Below are 14,915 nucleotides of genomic sequence, written 5' to 3'. Positions count from 1 at the left end.
TAGAGCTCAGGCGTTAGACTTGGTGGCAGGTGCTTTTATTGCAGAGCCATCTTACTGCCCCCAGTAGCTATGTTCTTAAACTTCTAGTTTCTATATACATGCATATACTGTATATTACAGGAGATACATGCCAGAGGAGGCCTGTGGCTGGATTAGGAATTGGCACAGAGGCACTGTGGTTTGGACAGTTTGTCCTGTGGGTCCATTCTCCTCTGTGCATGCTTTGCCTTGTGCTGTGTGAGGCTGGCCTCATCATTTGGGCACCTTTGCCTTCTGCCTTTTTATTAAGTGTGGACAGTAGGTACTAATAGTGGATTCAAGGGGTGGGAGAAGAAAGCAGTCAGGATATTATTTCTTCTCGCCATCTGTTCTGGTGCACCCTTGAAGTAGCTTCTCCTTCCATTGCTGCACCTTGTACCTGCACCCTGTTTAGCAGGTGAAGCTCTTGGTAGACGGTAGTGACAGTGAGCCTTCCACTTGACCATTTAGGCTTAGGTGGAGAGTTGGTTTTCAACTTGTCTGTTTCGTTACGTGTCATGCTTGCCTCCATTTCTGTCAGTCATCTCTTTAATAGACTGTCTTCTGGTGAGCTGTCGTGACTCACATACCTATTCGGGATCTGTTTCATTCCTGTACTCTTATTCTTATTTGGGTTCTGTTTCTGCTTATACTAGCTCAGGTTGGATTACTATTGTTTATTTTTTAAGGTCTGCTTTTTTTTTTTCAAGACAGGGTTTCTCTGTGTAGTCTTGGCTATCCTGGAACTCTCTCTGTAGATCAGACTGGCTTCACACTCATAAAGATCCACTTGCCACTGCTTCCCAAGTACTGGGATTAAAGGTGTGTACCACCACAGCATGGCAGTTTTTAATTTAAATATCTAGCATTAAAATGAAGTAGTTGCTTATTAGATATTGAGATGTTCTCAATAATTGCTGTCAAATATTAAGTAATTCTGTTAATATTTTACAAAGAATATGACCCATTAAAATATTCTATACTATTTTGAGGACTTATCTGTCACATCCCTACAAACTATTTATCTCTAGGTATATGAACCTCTGAGAGAAAGTCTATTCAGATAAAAACATACTTTCTCACCTTGTGATGGTGGCACGTGCTTAGAGCATATAACAAATGGTTATCAGTTAGTTGGGATGAGTTCCCAGAGTTCCTTTGCTTGTTACTGTAAGTGGGCAGTGGTTCTACTTCCTTTATCTCCTCAATGTTTCTTTAAATGTAATACCCTGGATTTCAGGGAAAGTAATCTGTAGTTGAGATATAGAGATGAGGTTATATAGTTTGTCTAAAACTTGCTCTTTCAAATGAGATGATTAGGCCAGTGAGAAGTACTTGCTTCGGAAGCCTTGGGACCTCAGTTCAATCCCTGAAATCCACATTGGAAGAAGAGGTTCCCAGCTGTCCTGTGATCTGTACACATGCGCTGTGGCCCGTGTGTGTCTCCTACAATAATAATAAATAGAAAAATGAAATGATTGAAAATTATTTTTATGAATTAATCTTAGTTGAGAACTGACAGTGTTTTAGTTTTGTTCTATTAGGATATGTTCTGAAGTGAGTATAAGCCACGAGTTTGTTTTCAGGTAGCAAACAGTGTTGAGTTAGCCCAGGGATGTGTAGGAGTTTATGTACACAGAGGGTTACCTTTATTTTCTCATCACTGTGGCAGTCCCAGCTCTTTCCTGAGGTCTCCAGTGTTTCTCTGACCAGGTGCCTCTCTCTGTGCTCTGTCTGTCTTTTTCAGTCTGCTTTCTTGACTGACAGGGTGACGAGTGAGAGACCCAAGCTGTAAACTTTCCCTTAAAAGATAAGTGAGTTTTAGGACTCTTAACCTATGGCATCATAAGTCTGGTCAATAATAATCCATTGTGTATTTGAAATTTGTAAAGAGATTTGATCTTAAGTGTCCTCACTGCCCTCCCTGTCTGCAAAATAGTTTTTATATGTAATGATGGATGTGCTAATTAACTTGATTGTGAGAATCACTTCACAGTGTGAACACACAACAAATCATTGTATAACCTGAACTCACAGTCAGTTATTCTTCAATAAGGCCAGAATATAACAACAACAACAGCAACTTATTAGAGCATGGATTTTCTTTGCTCTAAATTGCGCAGGCTTTGCATTTCCTGTAGAAGCCAAAGTGCTAGCAATGATCAGCTTCTGTCCTTTCTTATCCACTGACCTCACTTCTAATCTGCCTGCCGGTGTTCAGGTCTCCTACAGCTCTTGAACACACCAAGCATTCTTTTACCTCAGCAATCTTTATGATGGTCATTCTTTCTAGATGTAGGGTTTGGATATTATTTTTGTTTTGGTGGAGTATAACTGCATAGCTCTTTCCTACTGTTCTTAAGGCTGAGTTCTAGTGTCCATTAAACTTACCCACTGCATGTTCGCATGTGTTCTGCCTCACACCACTCTCCTTTCTCATTAGACATTTTTGAGCCAGAGCACCCATTACTGCCACACATTTCTGACACACTGTTTAGTGCATTTCTTCATACCTAAGTCATCTCTTGTTCACTAATGTATAGGGCAGTGTGTGCCACAAAGTAGTCACTCAACAGCTAATGGCTATGAGTAAAAGCATGAATGAATTAAAGTAATGTTGAAGTCTGTTTGACTTTTGTTATTGTTTTGAGGCAGGGTCTCATTATGTAGCCCTGGGTGGCTTGGAACTTGCCATGTAGAACAGGCTGGCCTTGAACTCACAGAGATCTGCCTTCCTCTGCCTTTCAAGTGCAGAGATAAAAGGTGTATGCCACCATACTCTGTTTTACCTCTTAACTTCCGTAATTATCAATGTAGTTATTTATGAAGTCTTTCTAAATTATAGCAGTCTCTGGGAGCCTTTGGTAAATAGTCTCTAGGAAGATTGACCTCGAGAAGTTGTGCAGTTCTTGAGGCATCGTAGAGATTTCTCTGTAATTACTTTGTTAGACAAGGCAACCTCTCTTACGTAAGCGGGCACTCTGCTTTCTGTCTGCCCCTGATACTGAAGTAGAGCCGCTGAAGTCCTGTTGTTTTCCCCAGGGGAGGGTTGTCGAAGGAGCTGCGGGCTGCTTCCTGCCACCCAGCTCCCGGCCGCCTGGCTAGCTCATGCCCCAAAATAACAACACACAAACTGTATTCATATAAACACTACTTGGCCCATTAGCTCTAGCCCTTACTGGCTAATTCTCATATCCCGATCAACCCATCTCTAATAATCTGTATAGCACCAGCCTTACTGGGAAAGATTCAGCATGTCTGACCTGGCGGCTTGCTTCATCGCGTCTGCCTCTGAGAGGAGCTGCCCTGCATCTGAGCTCACTTCCTCTTCTTTCCAGCATTCTGCTCTGTTTACTCCACCCACCTATGTTCTAACCTATGAGGCCAAGCAATTTCTTTATTGATTAACCAATGACCTTCCTCCATCAGAGGATGAAGGACGGGGGGGGGGGTCGTCTTCTGCTTTGAGCCCATGCAGTCTTCTGCCTCAAAGACAACACGTCTTGTAATACAGTGTTTGCTGCGCTTTAGAGCTGGCAGACATTTGAATGTGATTGTTTCTTCACTAGACTTTGTGGTTCAGTCTTCAATCCTCAGTGTGGTAGATGTTTCCTAAAGGCTTTCTTTTAGCTTTTCCTTCCTTGAGGAAATAATTTGCAATACTGTAAAAATACTTTTTTTTCCTTCTACTTGGAGAGACTAAAGAACCTATGAAAACAATAGCACAGGGGTACTGGAGACATGGTTCAGTGGTTAAGAGTGCTGTCTGCTCTTCCAGAGGATCAGGGTTTGATTTGTAACAAGCACGTGGCTGTGTATAGTGGTTTGGAGCTCCAGTTCCTCGGGATCTGATGCCCTCTTGTGGCTTCTGTTGGCACTGTAGTCATGAAATACATGTACATTCATGCACACAAACGGCATTAAAATAAATAGCCACAGAGTCGGAGGCTTTTAGGTATATAAATGTCACCTAAGAATTGATTGGGCAGTCTGAGGGAGTGCTTTTAGGAAAATCAAAAAGACAAACTGGACTATTTCTTTTCTCTCCCTTGACTTCTTTCTTTCATATAAGAATATTTTCCAGCCATAGTGCCATTTTAGAATTTTGGTTATTTTGTAAAGACGGTTGGACGTGTAGCCAGAGACTGAGGGTGGCTACAGGAGCCGTACTCCAGTTCCCATTCATGCTGTCTGCTGATGTTTTCTCTCTTTTATTCTCCCAATTTGCTTGAGGATTCCAAACCGATTCTCAGTCATTCATAAGGCTCATGATTTAGTTCATGAAGTTCTGTGGAGTGACTTTCCTAATCAGCATTCAGTACTATATCAAATCTGTGTCAACAGAGGAAATGTATTATATAACTATGTGACAACATATGTTATTAACTTTTCCTAATGCAAAGACTGCCAAAAACATCCGAATCTTTTGTTTTAGATACTTGGATCTTGGTTAGAGGCCAACATTAGAAGTCATTTCTCTGATTGTCTCTTCACAGTGTGTTAGAGATAGAGACTGGTTGCAATAAAATAGTTGTAGGGATTTGACTCTATAATTGCTCTTCATTTTTAACAGTCTCCTATATTCTTGTCTCCTTCTCTGGATTTCTGGGATTTCTTTATTATCTACCACTTCTCCCCATTTTTACTTCACAGTCACAGTGATTTGAATGAGAAATGTCCCCAGAGGCTCATGTATTTGAAAACTTGGTGGTTCTGTTTGCAGAGGTCATGTAACCTGTAGGTGGTAGAGTTTTGCTGGAAGAAGTACATCGCTAGGGCGGGCTTTGAGGCTTTATAGTCTAGCCCCACTTCCTGTTCTCTGTGGTCCTGGCGTGGATGAAAATGTGACTGGCCAGCTTCCTGCTTACCCTGCCCTGCTGTCACATTGCCTTGCTTTCTTCCCAGTAGGACAGCCTCTGCCTTTTTTAAAAAAAATTTATTGATTTTTATTGAGCTCTACATTTTTCTCTGCTCCCCTCCCTACCTTTTCCCTCCCCTTCAACCCTATCCCAAGGTCCCCATGCTCCCAATTTACTCAGAAGATCTAGAAAGCTTCTCTTTTAAGCTAAAGTCAAACCCTTTCTTCTTACATTGGTTTTATTACAAGAGAAGAGTAACTAGTACAATAGTTATACTTAAACGTCATAGGATTTCTCAGAAAAAATTTTGATTCTTGTTCATTGTAAAGTTTTAAAATACACTATTCTCCCTTTTTTGTTACTTTACCATAGATGTAAATTATTTAATTAAAGTGAGTCATTTTTTATTTCATTTTGATTTTTGTTAACTTTGGTTTCTTTTAAATTGTAGAGCTTATAGTTCTCCTAATGTGTATATCAATATATACATATATAATATACTTATATATATATTAATACTATATATACTTATGAATATTGTCTCCATCTTTTCTTACTCTCTTCCCATCTACAGTATCTTATAATTTTCCTTCCACATCGATTAACTCTTTGTTTGTGTTTTGAACTTAGTCTCACTGTGTAGTTCTGGCTGGCCTGAATCTCTCTGTGTAGGCCAGTTTGGCCTTCTGCTCACAGAGATCTGCTTCCTTCTCCCAAGTGATGGGATTAATGACATGCGCTGCCAAGTCTGACACCATTAACATTTATAACACATGAATTTAGCAGTAAGCTCTCTGTGATATTTTCTGTGTCCTTCTTACTACTAATTTCCCCCGATAATAAGTGCCAGCTTCTCTGGTACAGAAAGAACTCGCTTTGTTTTGTTGTGTTTTCATAATGGAGACTAGGTGGCAGTGTGATTGGCAGTGCTGATGGAACCAGGGTTTCATTCTGTAAGCATTCTTTCTTGAGAATTAAGAATTAAAGCATCCAAGCCCATAGCCTGGGAAGGGAAACAGATTCTTTATTTTTCTAATTCCTAGACAGGGTTTTTGTGTAGCCCTGGCTGTCCTGGAACTTGATCTGTAGATCAGGCTGGCCTCAGAGATCACCTGCCTCTGCCTCCCGAGTGCTGGTATTAAAAGCATGTGCCACCACCACCCAGCTAGATCCTTTACTCCTGCCTCATGAAGTGTAATAGTGAGGGAAGCCACTGTCATTTCTAACATTTGATTTCAGGACCCATGGATCCTGACAGTAAGACAGGTAACACCATGTATTGATTGATGGTTCAAAATATACTTCTTCCTGGAAGGTATTAACACCGTATAAAAACTGCTGTCATCTGCCAGATACCATGAGTTTTCAAAATTTGAATAATTTGTGTGTGTGTGTGTGTGACAGATACTTTAGAGTTATGACAAATAGCAAGAACAATGAATTCTATGAAAACCAATATTTTCTCATTTCTTACATGATAAAATGACTTCTCTGCTTTTGAAGTAATGCTGTTTGGAATTACTGTAGTGAATAAGGTGCTTTGTAAATTTACAGATGTGATTGTAGTGGCTTGAAAGAAAATGGCCCCCAAAGGGAGTAGCACTAATGGCTTTATTGGAGTAGGTGTGGCCCTGTTGGAGAGATTGTGGGAGTGGGCTTTGAGGTTTTCTATGCTCAAGCTACACCCCATGAGACAGAACACCTCCTGTTGTCTATAGATCAAGATGTAGGACTCTTGGCTCCCTCTCCAGCATCATGTCTGCCTGCAGGCTGCCATCTTCCACCGTGATGATAATGGACTAAACCTCTAAATTGTAAGCCACCCAATTAAATGTTTTCCTTTGTAAGAGTTGCTGTGGTTATGGTGTCTCTTCACAGCAATAGAAACCCTAACAAAGACAGTGATTTCATCAGAAACATTTTAGTCAGGGAAGGAAAATTTATGCATATGTATCTTAGTAAGAATAAAGCACTGTCCACTTCATGGTGGAAATGCCTCAACATAATTATGTTGCACTCCAGTAGTTGGTGATTTACCCAATTAATGCTGTCCTGTGATAGACCCACTGTTTGTTTTTGCTGTTGACAGTTTGGCAATCCAGTGAGCCTCGGTGAATTGAAGTGCCTATTGCTGAGGTAGATGACTGCTTCCATTCTTGCTGCCATGACTCCTTGGTTCAATTGAGTATGGGCACAGGTGTCAGGGGAAAGATGATGCCTTATATCCATAGAATGCTTCATTTTTTCTTTGTGATTATTGTTTGCTACTGAAGTTGAGCTGGATACACAGTCTGTTTGGAGAAGGCTGTCCACATATTCTTCCTTTGCAACCCTGTTACCAATATTTTTGTTCTTTTCTAGCCTCTGACTATTCAGCAAAGATCTTAGGTACTGCTCATAAATTGACATATTTTTACATCTCTGACCCTCTTACTGTAGGAAAAGAATAGTCAAGCCTTTACAATATGTTCTGCCCACATTGAAGACTTCTTTCATTTTTATTTTTTAGAGCCATTCTTGAGTGGGGTTATAGTGTCCTTGTAGCTGTCTATTTTTGACTGGTGTCAGCATAGCATACCAAAAATACATTTGAAGTTTATTTTTTTCCCAGTTGGCCATCTGGAAAGGGGAACTTTCCAAACCTCCAGGGTATGGTTATGGTTTAATAGAGAGTACACAGTATAATAACAGTAATAATAATAATAGGATTATCCTATAGGGTCTGTATTACTTGCCCATGCAACTAACTTATGCTTTTAGGATGGGGCCAAGCCCAGTCTTGTATGTACCACTTTCACTTGATGACCAAATAAAATTTATAGGTTGGTGAAGCAGTCACCAACTGTCTTAGGAAGGTCCATATCGGGTAATATGACATATTGGTGGCCTTGCCTTCATTTCCTGCTGACCAGTAGCAAGTCCAAAGTTACCTCTTAAGAGGAGAATAGCAATCTTTAGAGAATGGACTGCTTTGCTCCAAAATTCTAAAAGTTCCCTCTTTGCTTACCAGACTAGTCAGAACTATCAACTTTGTGAAAACTAAGTAGAACATATGGTACCTTCTTGAATGGGAAGTTGGTCAGTATTTATATAGACTACGTTATAATACAGAGCTAGAAATGATGTATTTGTAAGGTAGAGAAATGAGGATTTCTTATTGTCCTGTCAGCTGAAGGAAATTGGTTACTTAATTCCAGCTGCTGGGAAATCTGTTGCTTACACTACGTATTTTTTACTTGCTTGTTTGTTTGTTTGAGACAGAGCTTCTCTGTGTAGCCCTGGCTGTCTTGGAACTTACTTTGTAGATCAGGTTGGCCTCGAAACTCAGAGAGATCTGCCTGCCTCTACCCCCGCAGAATGCTAGGATTAAAGGTGTGCATCACCACAGTCCTGCTTATTCCATGTCTTAGTTAAGGTTTTCTATTACTGTGAATAGACACCTTGACCATCGCAACTCTTGCAAATAAAACATTTATTTGGGATGGCTTGCTTACAGTTTCAGAAGTTCAGTCCATTATCATCATGACAGGGAGCATGGCCGTGGCAGGCAGATGTGGTGCTGGAGCTGAGAGAATGCTACATCTTGCAGGCAACAGGAAGTCATCTGACTGTCACACTGAAGGAAGCTTGAACAAAAGAGACCTCAAAGCCCGCCCCTACAGTGACACACTTTTTCCAACAAGGCCTTACCTGCTAATAGTGCCATTCCCTTTGGGGGCCATTTTCTTCCAAACCTCACACTCTACACTAAAACCATACTTTACTGCAGCTGCAAAAATTGGCATACTCATACTGGGTCCATACTGTTTCCTCAGATCTGCTTGTATGCTGTGCCAGTTCACACATGCCAGTTGAATGCTGATGTGTTAGGAACCACTACTTTATTTTCTAGGCTTTCTGGAAGCACTGATTTTTGACATTGCCCCCACCCCGAAAGATGGTGTCATTTTTCATTTGTAGTTTAGTAGATAAAAGTTCTAGTTACTCCTACTAGACTTCCCGCTTGACTGTCCTCTGTAACACCATCCAAAGTTCAGGATGTACATTGTCACTGCTGCTGCCTTTTTCTTGTCTAGCTTTGCCCAGCTGCTCCCCAGCCCCCCAAGAACATCCCAGTGAGCAGCTCATTTTCATGCAGCCATCCCTGCAGCTTTGGGAGGTTCACAGTTCTATACCATAAAGCAGAGTGTGAGAGCCTAGGTTGGCTTCTGTGTGCAGAGACATGTACACAGAAGAGGGAGGGAGAAAGTCAGGTTACTTTGAATCGAAGTTTATAAGGTGTTCCTGATGTAGCCATTTATTTATTTATTTATTTATTTATTTATTTATTTATTTATTCAATTTTATTTTATGTGCATTGGTGTGCCGGTATCGATTCCTGTTGAACTGGAGTTGCAGACAGTTGTAAGCTGCCATGCGGATGGTGGGACTTGAACCCAGCTTCTCTGGAAGAGCGGCCAGTGCTCTTAACTGCTGAGCCACTTCTCCAGCCCCTATTTATTTGTTATTTTTAAGTGTATGTTTGCTGTTTATTTCTATAAAAGCTGGTATTAAGTTATTCACAGAGATCTTAAACTTATTTTTCCTACTTACTGAATTAATAGTGAATGTCAAGTCCGTATGGACAAATAACTTATTGTAAGAGGTACTTAATTTTTCTATGTTTATCTGTATGATATAATTTACTCAGTAATTTTACATAATGTAGCTATTATTTTTAATTTTGAATTTCACTTTTGAAAAGCTGCTGGGTAGTGGTGATGTATGCCTTTAATCTCAACACTTGGGACGTAGAGGTAGGCATATCTCTATGAGTTCAAGGCCAGCCTGGTCTACAAGAGCTAGTTCCAGGACAGGCTCCAAAACATCAGTGAAACCCTGTCTCAAAACAAACAAACAAACAAACAAACAAACAAACAAACAAACAAACAAAAAAACAAAAAGCCTCCAGTAATTACCACTGTTGTAATATTTTTTTCTGAGTTTTTGAACCTCTGAGTAATTTTAATTGTATATCAAGTTTTGGGCCATGGTGATTAGAATACCTGGTTAGATCAGCTTAGTCAGTAAGAACCTTTGCCTGAGAAACTTTTTGTTCCCTTCCGTTCCCTTTCTTCCCCTCCTCTCCCCTCCTTTTCTCTCCCCATCCCTCCCCTCTCCTCCCCTCCTCTTCCCTTCTCCTCCCCTTACCCTTCCCTCCTCTTCCATTTCCTCCTCTTACCCTCCCCTCCTTTTATCTCCCCTTACCCTCCCCTCCCTTTCCCTCCCCTTACCTTTTCTCCCCTTCCCCTCCCCTCTTTTCCCTCTACTTCCTCTTCCCTTCTCCTCCCCTTACCCTTCTCTTCCCTTTTCTTTCTTCTCCTCCCCTCCCCTTCCTTTCTCTCCCTCCCCTTCCCTTTCCTCCCCTTACCCTCCCCTCCTTTTCCCTCCCCTTCCCTTTTCTTCCCTCCCCTCCCCTTCCTCTTCTCACCATCTTTCCTCCCCTTCCCTCTCTTCTCTTCCACCTACCCTCTCCTTTTCTCTTCCGTTCTTATAAGTGTTTTGTCATATTAAAGGTAATTGTTTGCTTTATAAGAGATATTGGTAGAAAAATAAAGAATAATTATACTTCAAGGAAACTTTATTGTATGAACATTTTTTAGGCAAGAAAATTTACTTTTATATAATATATAAATGTGTACATAAGTCAGTAAGGAGAGGGCATATTGACCTGTAAATATTCATATTCTGATAATTTTATTCTTCTGAATTTCTGAGTTACTCATTCTTTCACTAAAAACTAGAAGATTTTCTGTCTGGTTTTGAATAATTTATTTACAGCTTACTTTGTGCAGTGGCAAAGTTATACAATTTTAAATCTTGTTTAAGGAAACAGTTTAAAAATATATTCAGTAAGATTGTCAATCAGGGCTGCTGCAGGTGATCGTGTTGATGTCTGTGATCCATGTTACTGCCAGAGACTCTGTTGATGTCCGTGAGTCATGCTGCTTCCAGCTGCTATGGGCAGGGAGACATCTTTTGGAGTGGTGTTGATGACTGCAGACTCATAACTGAGAATGGGCGCTATTGAAGGCTGCTGTGACAAACCTTTCCCTACTTCCTGAAAAAGGAAAGAAAAGCCTAGACATGAAAGTACTGAAGAGAATCCTTAAAATTGTGATAAAGACATGAGGTGTGGTTCTTCACAGTTGATGGCTCTGGTGGACGGGGGGAAGGACTCAGTTTTATTTAGGAACCAGCCAGTATGAGTTAGAGCCTGCCAATGAGTATATGGGCAACCCAAATTGGACTTGGTGTATTTTTCCTGTTTTTGGGGTGGGGGGAAGAGAGTGGGGATGTACAAGGGTGGGAGGGTAGACTGGGAGGAATGGGAATCGAGTGTGATTGGGTGCATTGTACAAAATTCCCAAATAATTAACAAAACTGTTATGTTGGGGAAAATTTTAATAAATCATCGTTCCAACTCAGAGTCATTCTTATAAATGTCATTTCCTCTGTTATTGTGGCTCAGAGCTTGGGTGTGTTTTCTGTTTAGAAAAGGTATTGCTCTCGTATTGCTTTTGTTTTTTAGTTGAATATTTTAGTTTTACTTAAGACTATCTAACTTGTATCTGTACTGTAGTATTTAAATATACCTTGATAATGTCTTAACTTTAATTATCTCCGAATTAAAGCCATAAATATCAGCAATGTTCTAAGATGAATAAAGTTGATTTGTTATTGATAGAGAACTTTCTCCTGTCTTCTCTTCACTCTTCTTTCCTGTCCCTCATGAGTTCCTGCTGTTGAGCACTTGGAAAATGGATGAATGAAGCCATATTGTTGTGCATTTGCCCCTCTCCTTCTTATTTACTGTATATACTGTATGAGCAGACGCTGCACGGACCTTACCCTCTTCTGCATGTCCAATGCCCCAGACTAACACCCATTGGGAATTTAGTTAATTACTTGTGTGAATAAATGAACCATAAAACATGAACTTTAAATGCTTCTTTTATTTATTTTTTGCTTTTAGAGACAAGGCTTCTATTTAGTCCTGGCTAGCCTAGAACTCACTTTGTATACTGGGCTGGCCTCCAACTCAAAGAAATCTGTCTACCTATCTCCTGAGTGCTACAATTAAAGACATTTCCAGCTCACCAATGCTTCTTTAAAAATTGTTCTTTTTTTTTTTTTTTTTGGTTTTTCGAGACAGGGTTTCTCTGTGGTTTTGGAGCCTGTCCTGGAACTAGCTCTTGTAGACCAGGCTGGTCTCGAACTCACAGAGATCCGCCTGCCTCTGCCTCCCAAGTGCTGGGATTAAAGGCGTGCGCCACCACCGCCCGGCCTAAAAATTGTTCTTTATCGAAAATGTTTTTTATATAGTGAAATATTTGTATTATAAAATATAATGGAGAAAAATTATAAGAGGACTTGAAAAATACTTCTTGCATGAATATTTTTAAACTAAATTTTATACTTGTTTTTTAAAATTTAAAGAATGGTAAATAAAAATCAGCTTAATGCAGTATTTGAAGCTCACCTTTTCATTCTTTTGGCATCATATTTGGAAATACACTTGAGCATGTAACCTTGATTGGTCCCACTCATATGACTTATGTCACAACTACATTAAAGGAGTTTGAGGGTATAATATGGAAATAGTCATGTTTTTATAATGAATATCAGCCATCATGTTTTATTCAAAACATGGTGTGGGCTATGTGGTTAGTAACATTTTTATTGTTTACTTTGAATTTCATTTTAAAAATTGTAGGTACTAAAGAGTATTTCTAAGATGATATATTCTTGGTTCAAAAGTTATTGTTTAAGCAAAATATCTTATAAAATGCCTGACTGAATAGAAATATGACAGTAAATATATGTAATTCCTTTAAACGATGCTAGTATAGATGATTTAATTGTTGGATAGTAGGTACATATAAACCCTGACTTTGCTTAGGAGATACAGGACAAGATACGTGTCTTAATAAGGTAGAAATAAATTTGAATTCAATAGATCATAAGATTTAATTTGACCATTCATTTAGAAACAGTGTCAGTATTTGACTGTTTAGCCATGTACTTGGAGAATAAATTTCTGTTCAATGTTTCATGTCTTTTTGGCTTTCTTACTAATTGTAACGTCTCTGTTACTGTTTGCTTAGCTTCTGTGCCGTGTGACTTTAAGGGTGTGTTTTCATCCCCCGTTTTTCTCCAGGCATCCACAAGGACAAAGATAAGCCTCCCAGCTTCTCTGTCGTCCTTGAGACTTTGAGGCGGACCTTGACAGATTACCAGAACAAGTTGGAAGAGGCGGCTAATGAGGTAACACGTGGACTGTTTGGCTCCACACACGGCCTTCGGGCAGTACCAGTGTGCAGCCTTTGCTTGTTACAAAGGTCAAAGAGATTGGGGCTGTGGAATTGACAGCTTCACAGATACAGAAATAATAACCCGCTTGTCACTGTTGTTGCTTCCAGTGTGGCCTAAAGTAGACTCTCACTCCCATTTCCTCATTCTTCAGCCACAGTGAGCGGGCCTGCCACTTCCTGGCCTGTGCAACATATTTGTGCAAGTAATTTAAGTGAAATGAACTCCATTTAAATGTCAGCATGTTTATGATCTGCGGGGAACTAGTAGAAAATTTCGGTTTAATGAAGATTTTTAAGTGTTTGTAGACCACGGAAATCTTTTCATTTTAATTTTTATGTGCATTGCTGCTTTGCCTGCATGGATGTCTTTATGATGGTGTGGGATCCCCTGGAAGTGGAGTTACAGACAGCTGTGAGCTGCCATGTAGGTGCTGGGAATTGAACCCAGATCCTTTGGGAGAGCAGCTGGTACTCTTAACCACTGAGCCATGTCTCTAGTCCCAAATCTCAGAAATCTTAGTAAAAAAGGGGAATTAATTTTTGTGCTCTAAAGGGAGTTAAGTGTTATTAGAAGTTTTTCAAAACAAGTGTCTGTTTGATGTAGACTGGAATCTTTTAATTTGCAGATTAAAAAGGCTCATGCTTCTGTTTGTCATCTCATTTGTATTGTCTAATGTGTGAGTTAATAATTTTCTTGGGTATTAAAATATTTTATGAATTCATGCTTTAAAAATTGAAGAGTTTGTCTAGTTATATCTTGTCAAATTAGCATATGTAGTAATTATATTAGTTAGCAAAACAACAGATTTTTGTGCAGCCATAGACAAGCCAATGGCTTAGAGTTTATCTCTTTGTTTTATGTTATTCAAAACCTGCAAATCCACTTTGTGTATTATATTGGTAGAGGCTTACTTTGGGTATGCAGGGTGGACAAAGGATAAGTTTGTTCTTTAAACACTTTGTATAATTGTTTAGAAGGAAAAGTGACCATTAAAATAATTAAATCTTTGAAGATCAGACATTACTAAGTCTTTCCTAGAGAGACAAGACAACCTGGATTGTTAGTAGTTTTGAAGTTCTTCTGAGGCCTAGGCCTGGAAGCTGCCGAGTAACTAGGAACATATTACCCACAGCGAATTGTTATTTGGGAGGATGAATGTCACATGATCCTCAGCACAGTTGCAAAGCCGACTCAGCAGGCTTTGGCTTTGTAATGTGCTTTGTTGTGAACCAGTGCCAGAGACAGCAGTGGGGAGACCAAGGAGGTGGCCACAAAGAAAGCAGAAAGAGCAGCCTGACAGAAAGAAGAATGAACTGTCAAAGGCAATAAATCACAGGGAGTGCAGGACCAACTGATGACCTGCCACAGCCTTCCCAGTAGGACTGCCTGTGACGGCCCGAAGCTGTCATACGGAGTGAGCGACCAGCGGATACCCTCTTGATGTAAAGCAAAACACTCTCCTGCTTGCTCTCTCTTCTTTCCTTATAGATGCCACTGCTTCTGGCATTTGGTCCAGTAGGATTTTGAGAATAAAGTTATGTTTACAGTAAGAATGAATCCTGTATTTAGATAGCAAGCACAGTAAGGCCATCCCTGGCGTTTTAAGGCTGAATGCTTTCTTTTCAGCCAGGTGAGCCTGTGACAGAAACTGCATAGCCTTTAGCCAAAAGAAGTGTTGCTCCT

General features: G+C 40.0%; 1 protein-coding gene across 2 annotated transcripts in view; it reads left to right on the top strand.

Annotated features, from left to right (window-relative positions):
• Positions 1–14,915, top strand: part of Ccdc171 (coiled-coil domain containing 171) — a 339,088-nt gene that overhangs the window by 97,876 nt on the left and 226,297 nt on the right. For both annotated transcript variants that reach the window (XM_057784865.1, XM_057784864.1), the window contains exon 11: positions 13,078–13,184. In XM_057784865.1, coding sequence (XP_057640848.1) covers positions 13,078–13,184 — 107 coding nt within the window. The remainder of the gene's footprint in view (positions 1–13,077; positions 13,185–14,915) is intronic.

The sequence above is a fragment of the Chionomys nivalis genome, chromosome 11 (assembly GCF_950005125.1).
Source record: "Chionomys nivalis chromosome 11, mChiNiv1.1, whole genome shotgun sequence".
NCBI lineage: Eukaryota > Metazoa > Chordata > Mammalia > Rodentia > Cricetidae > Chionomys > Chionomys nivalis.
Note: the sequence above shows the minus strand (reverse complement) of the source record. Positions and strands in the feature narration are given on the sequence as shown.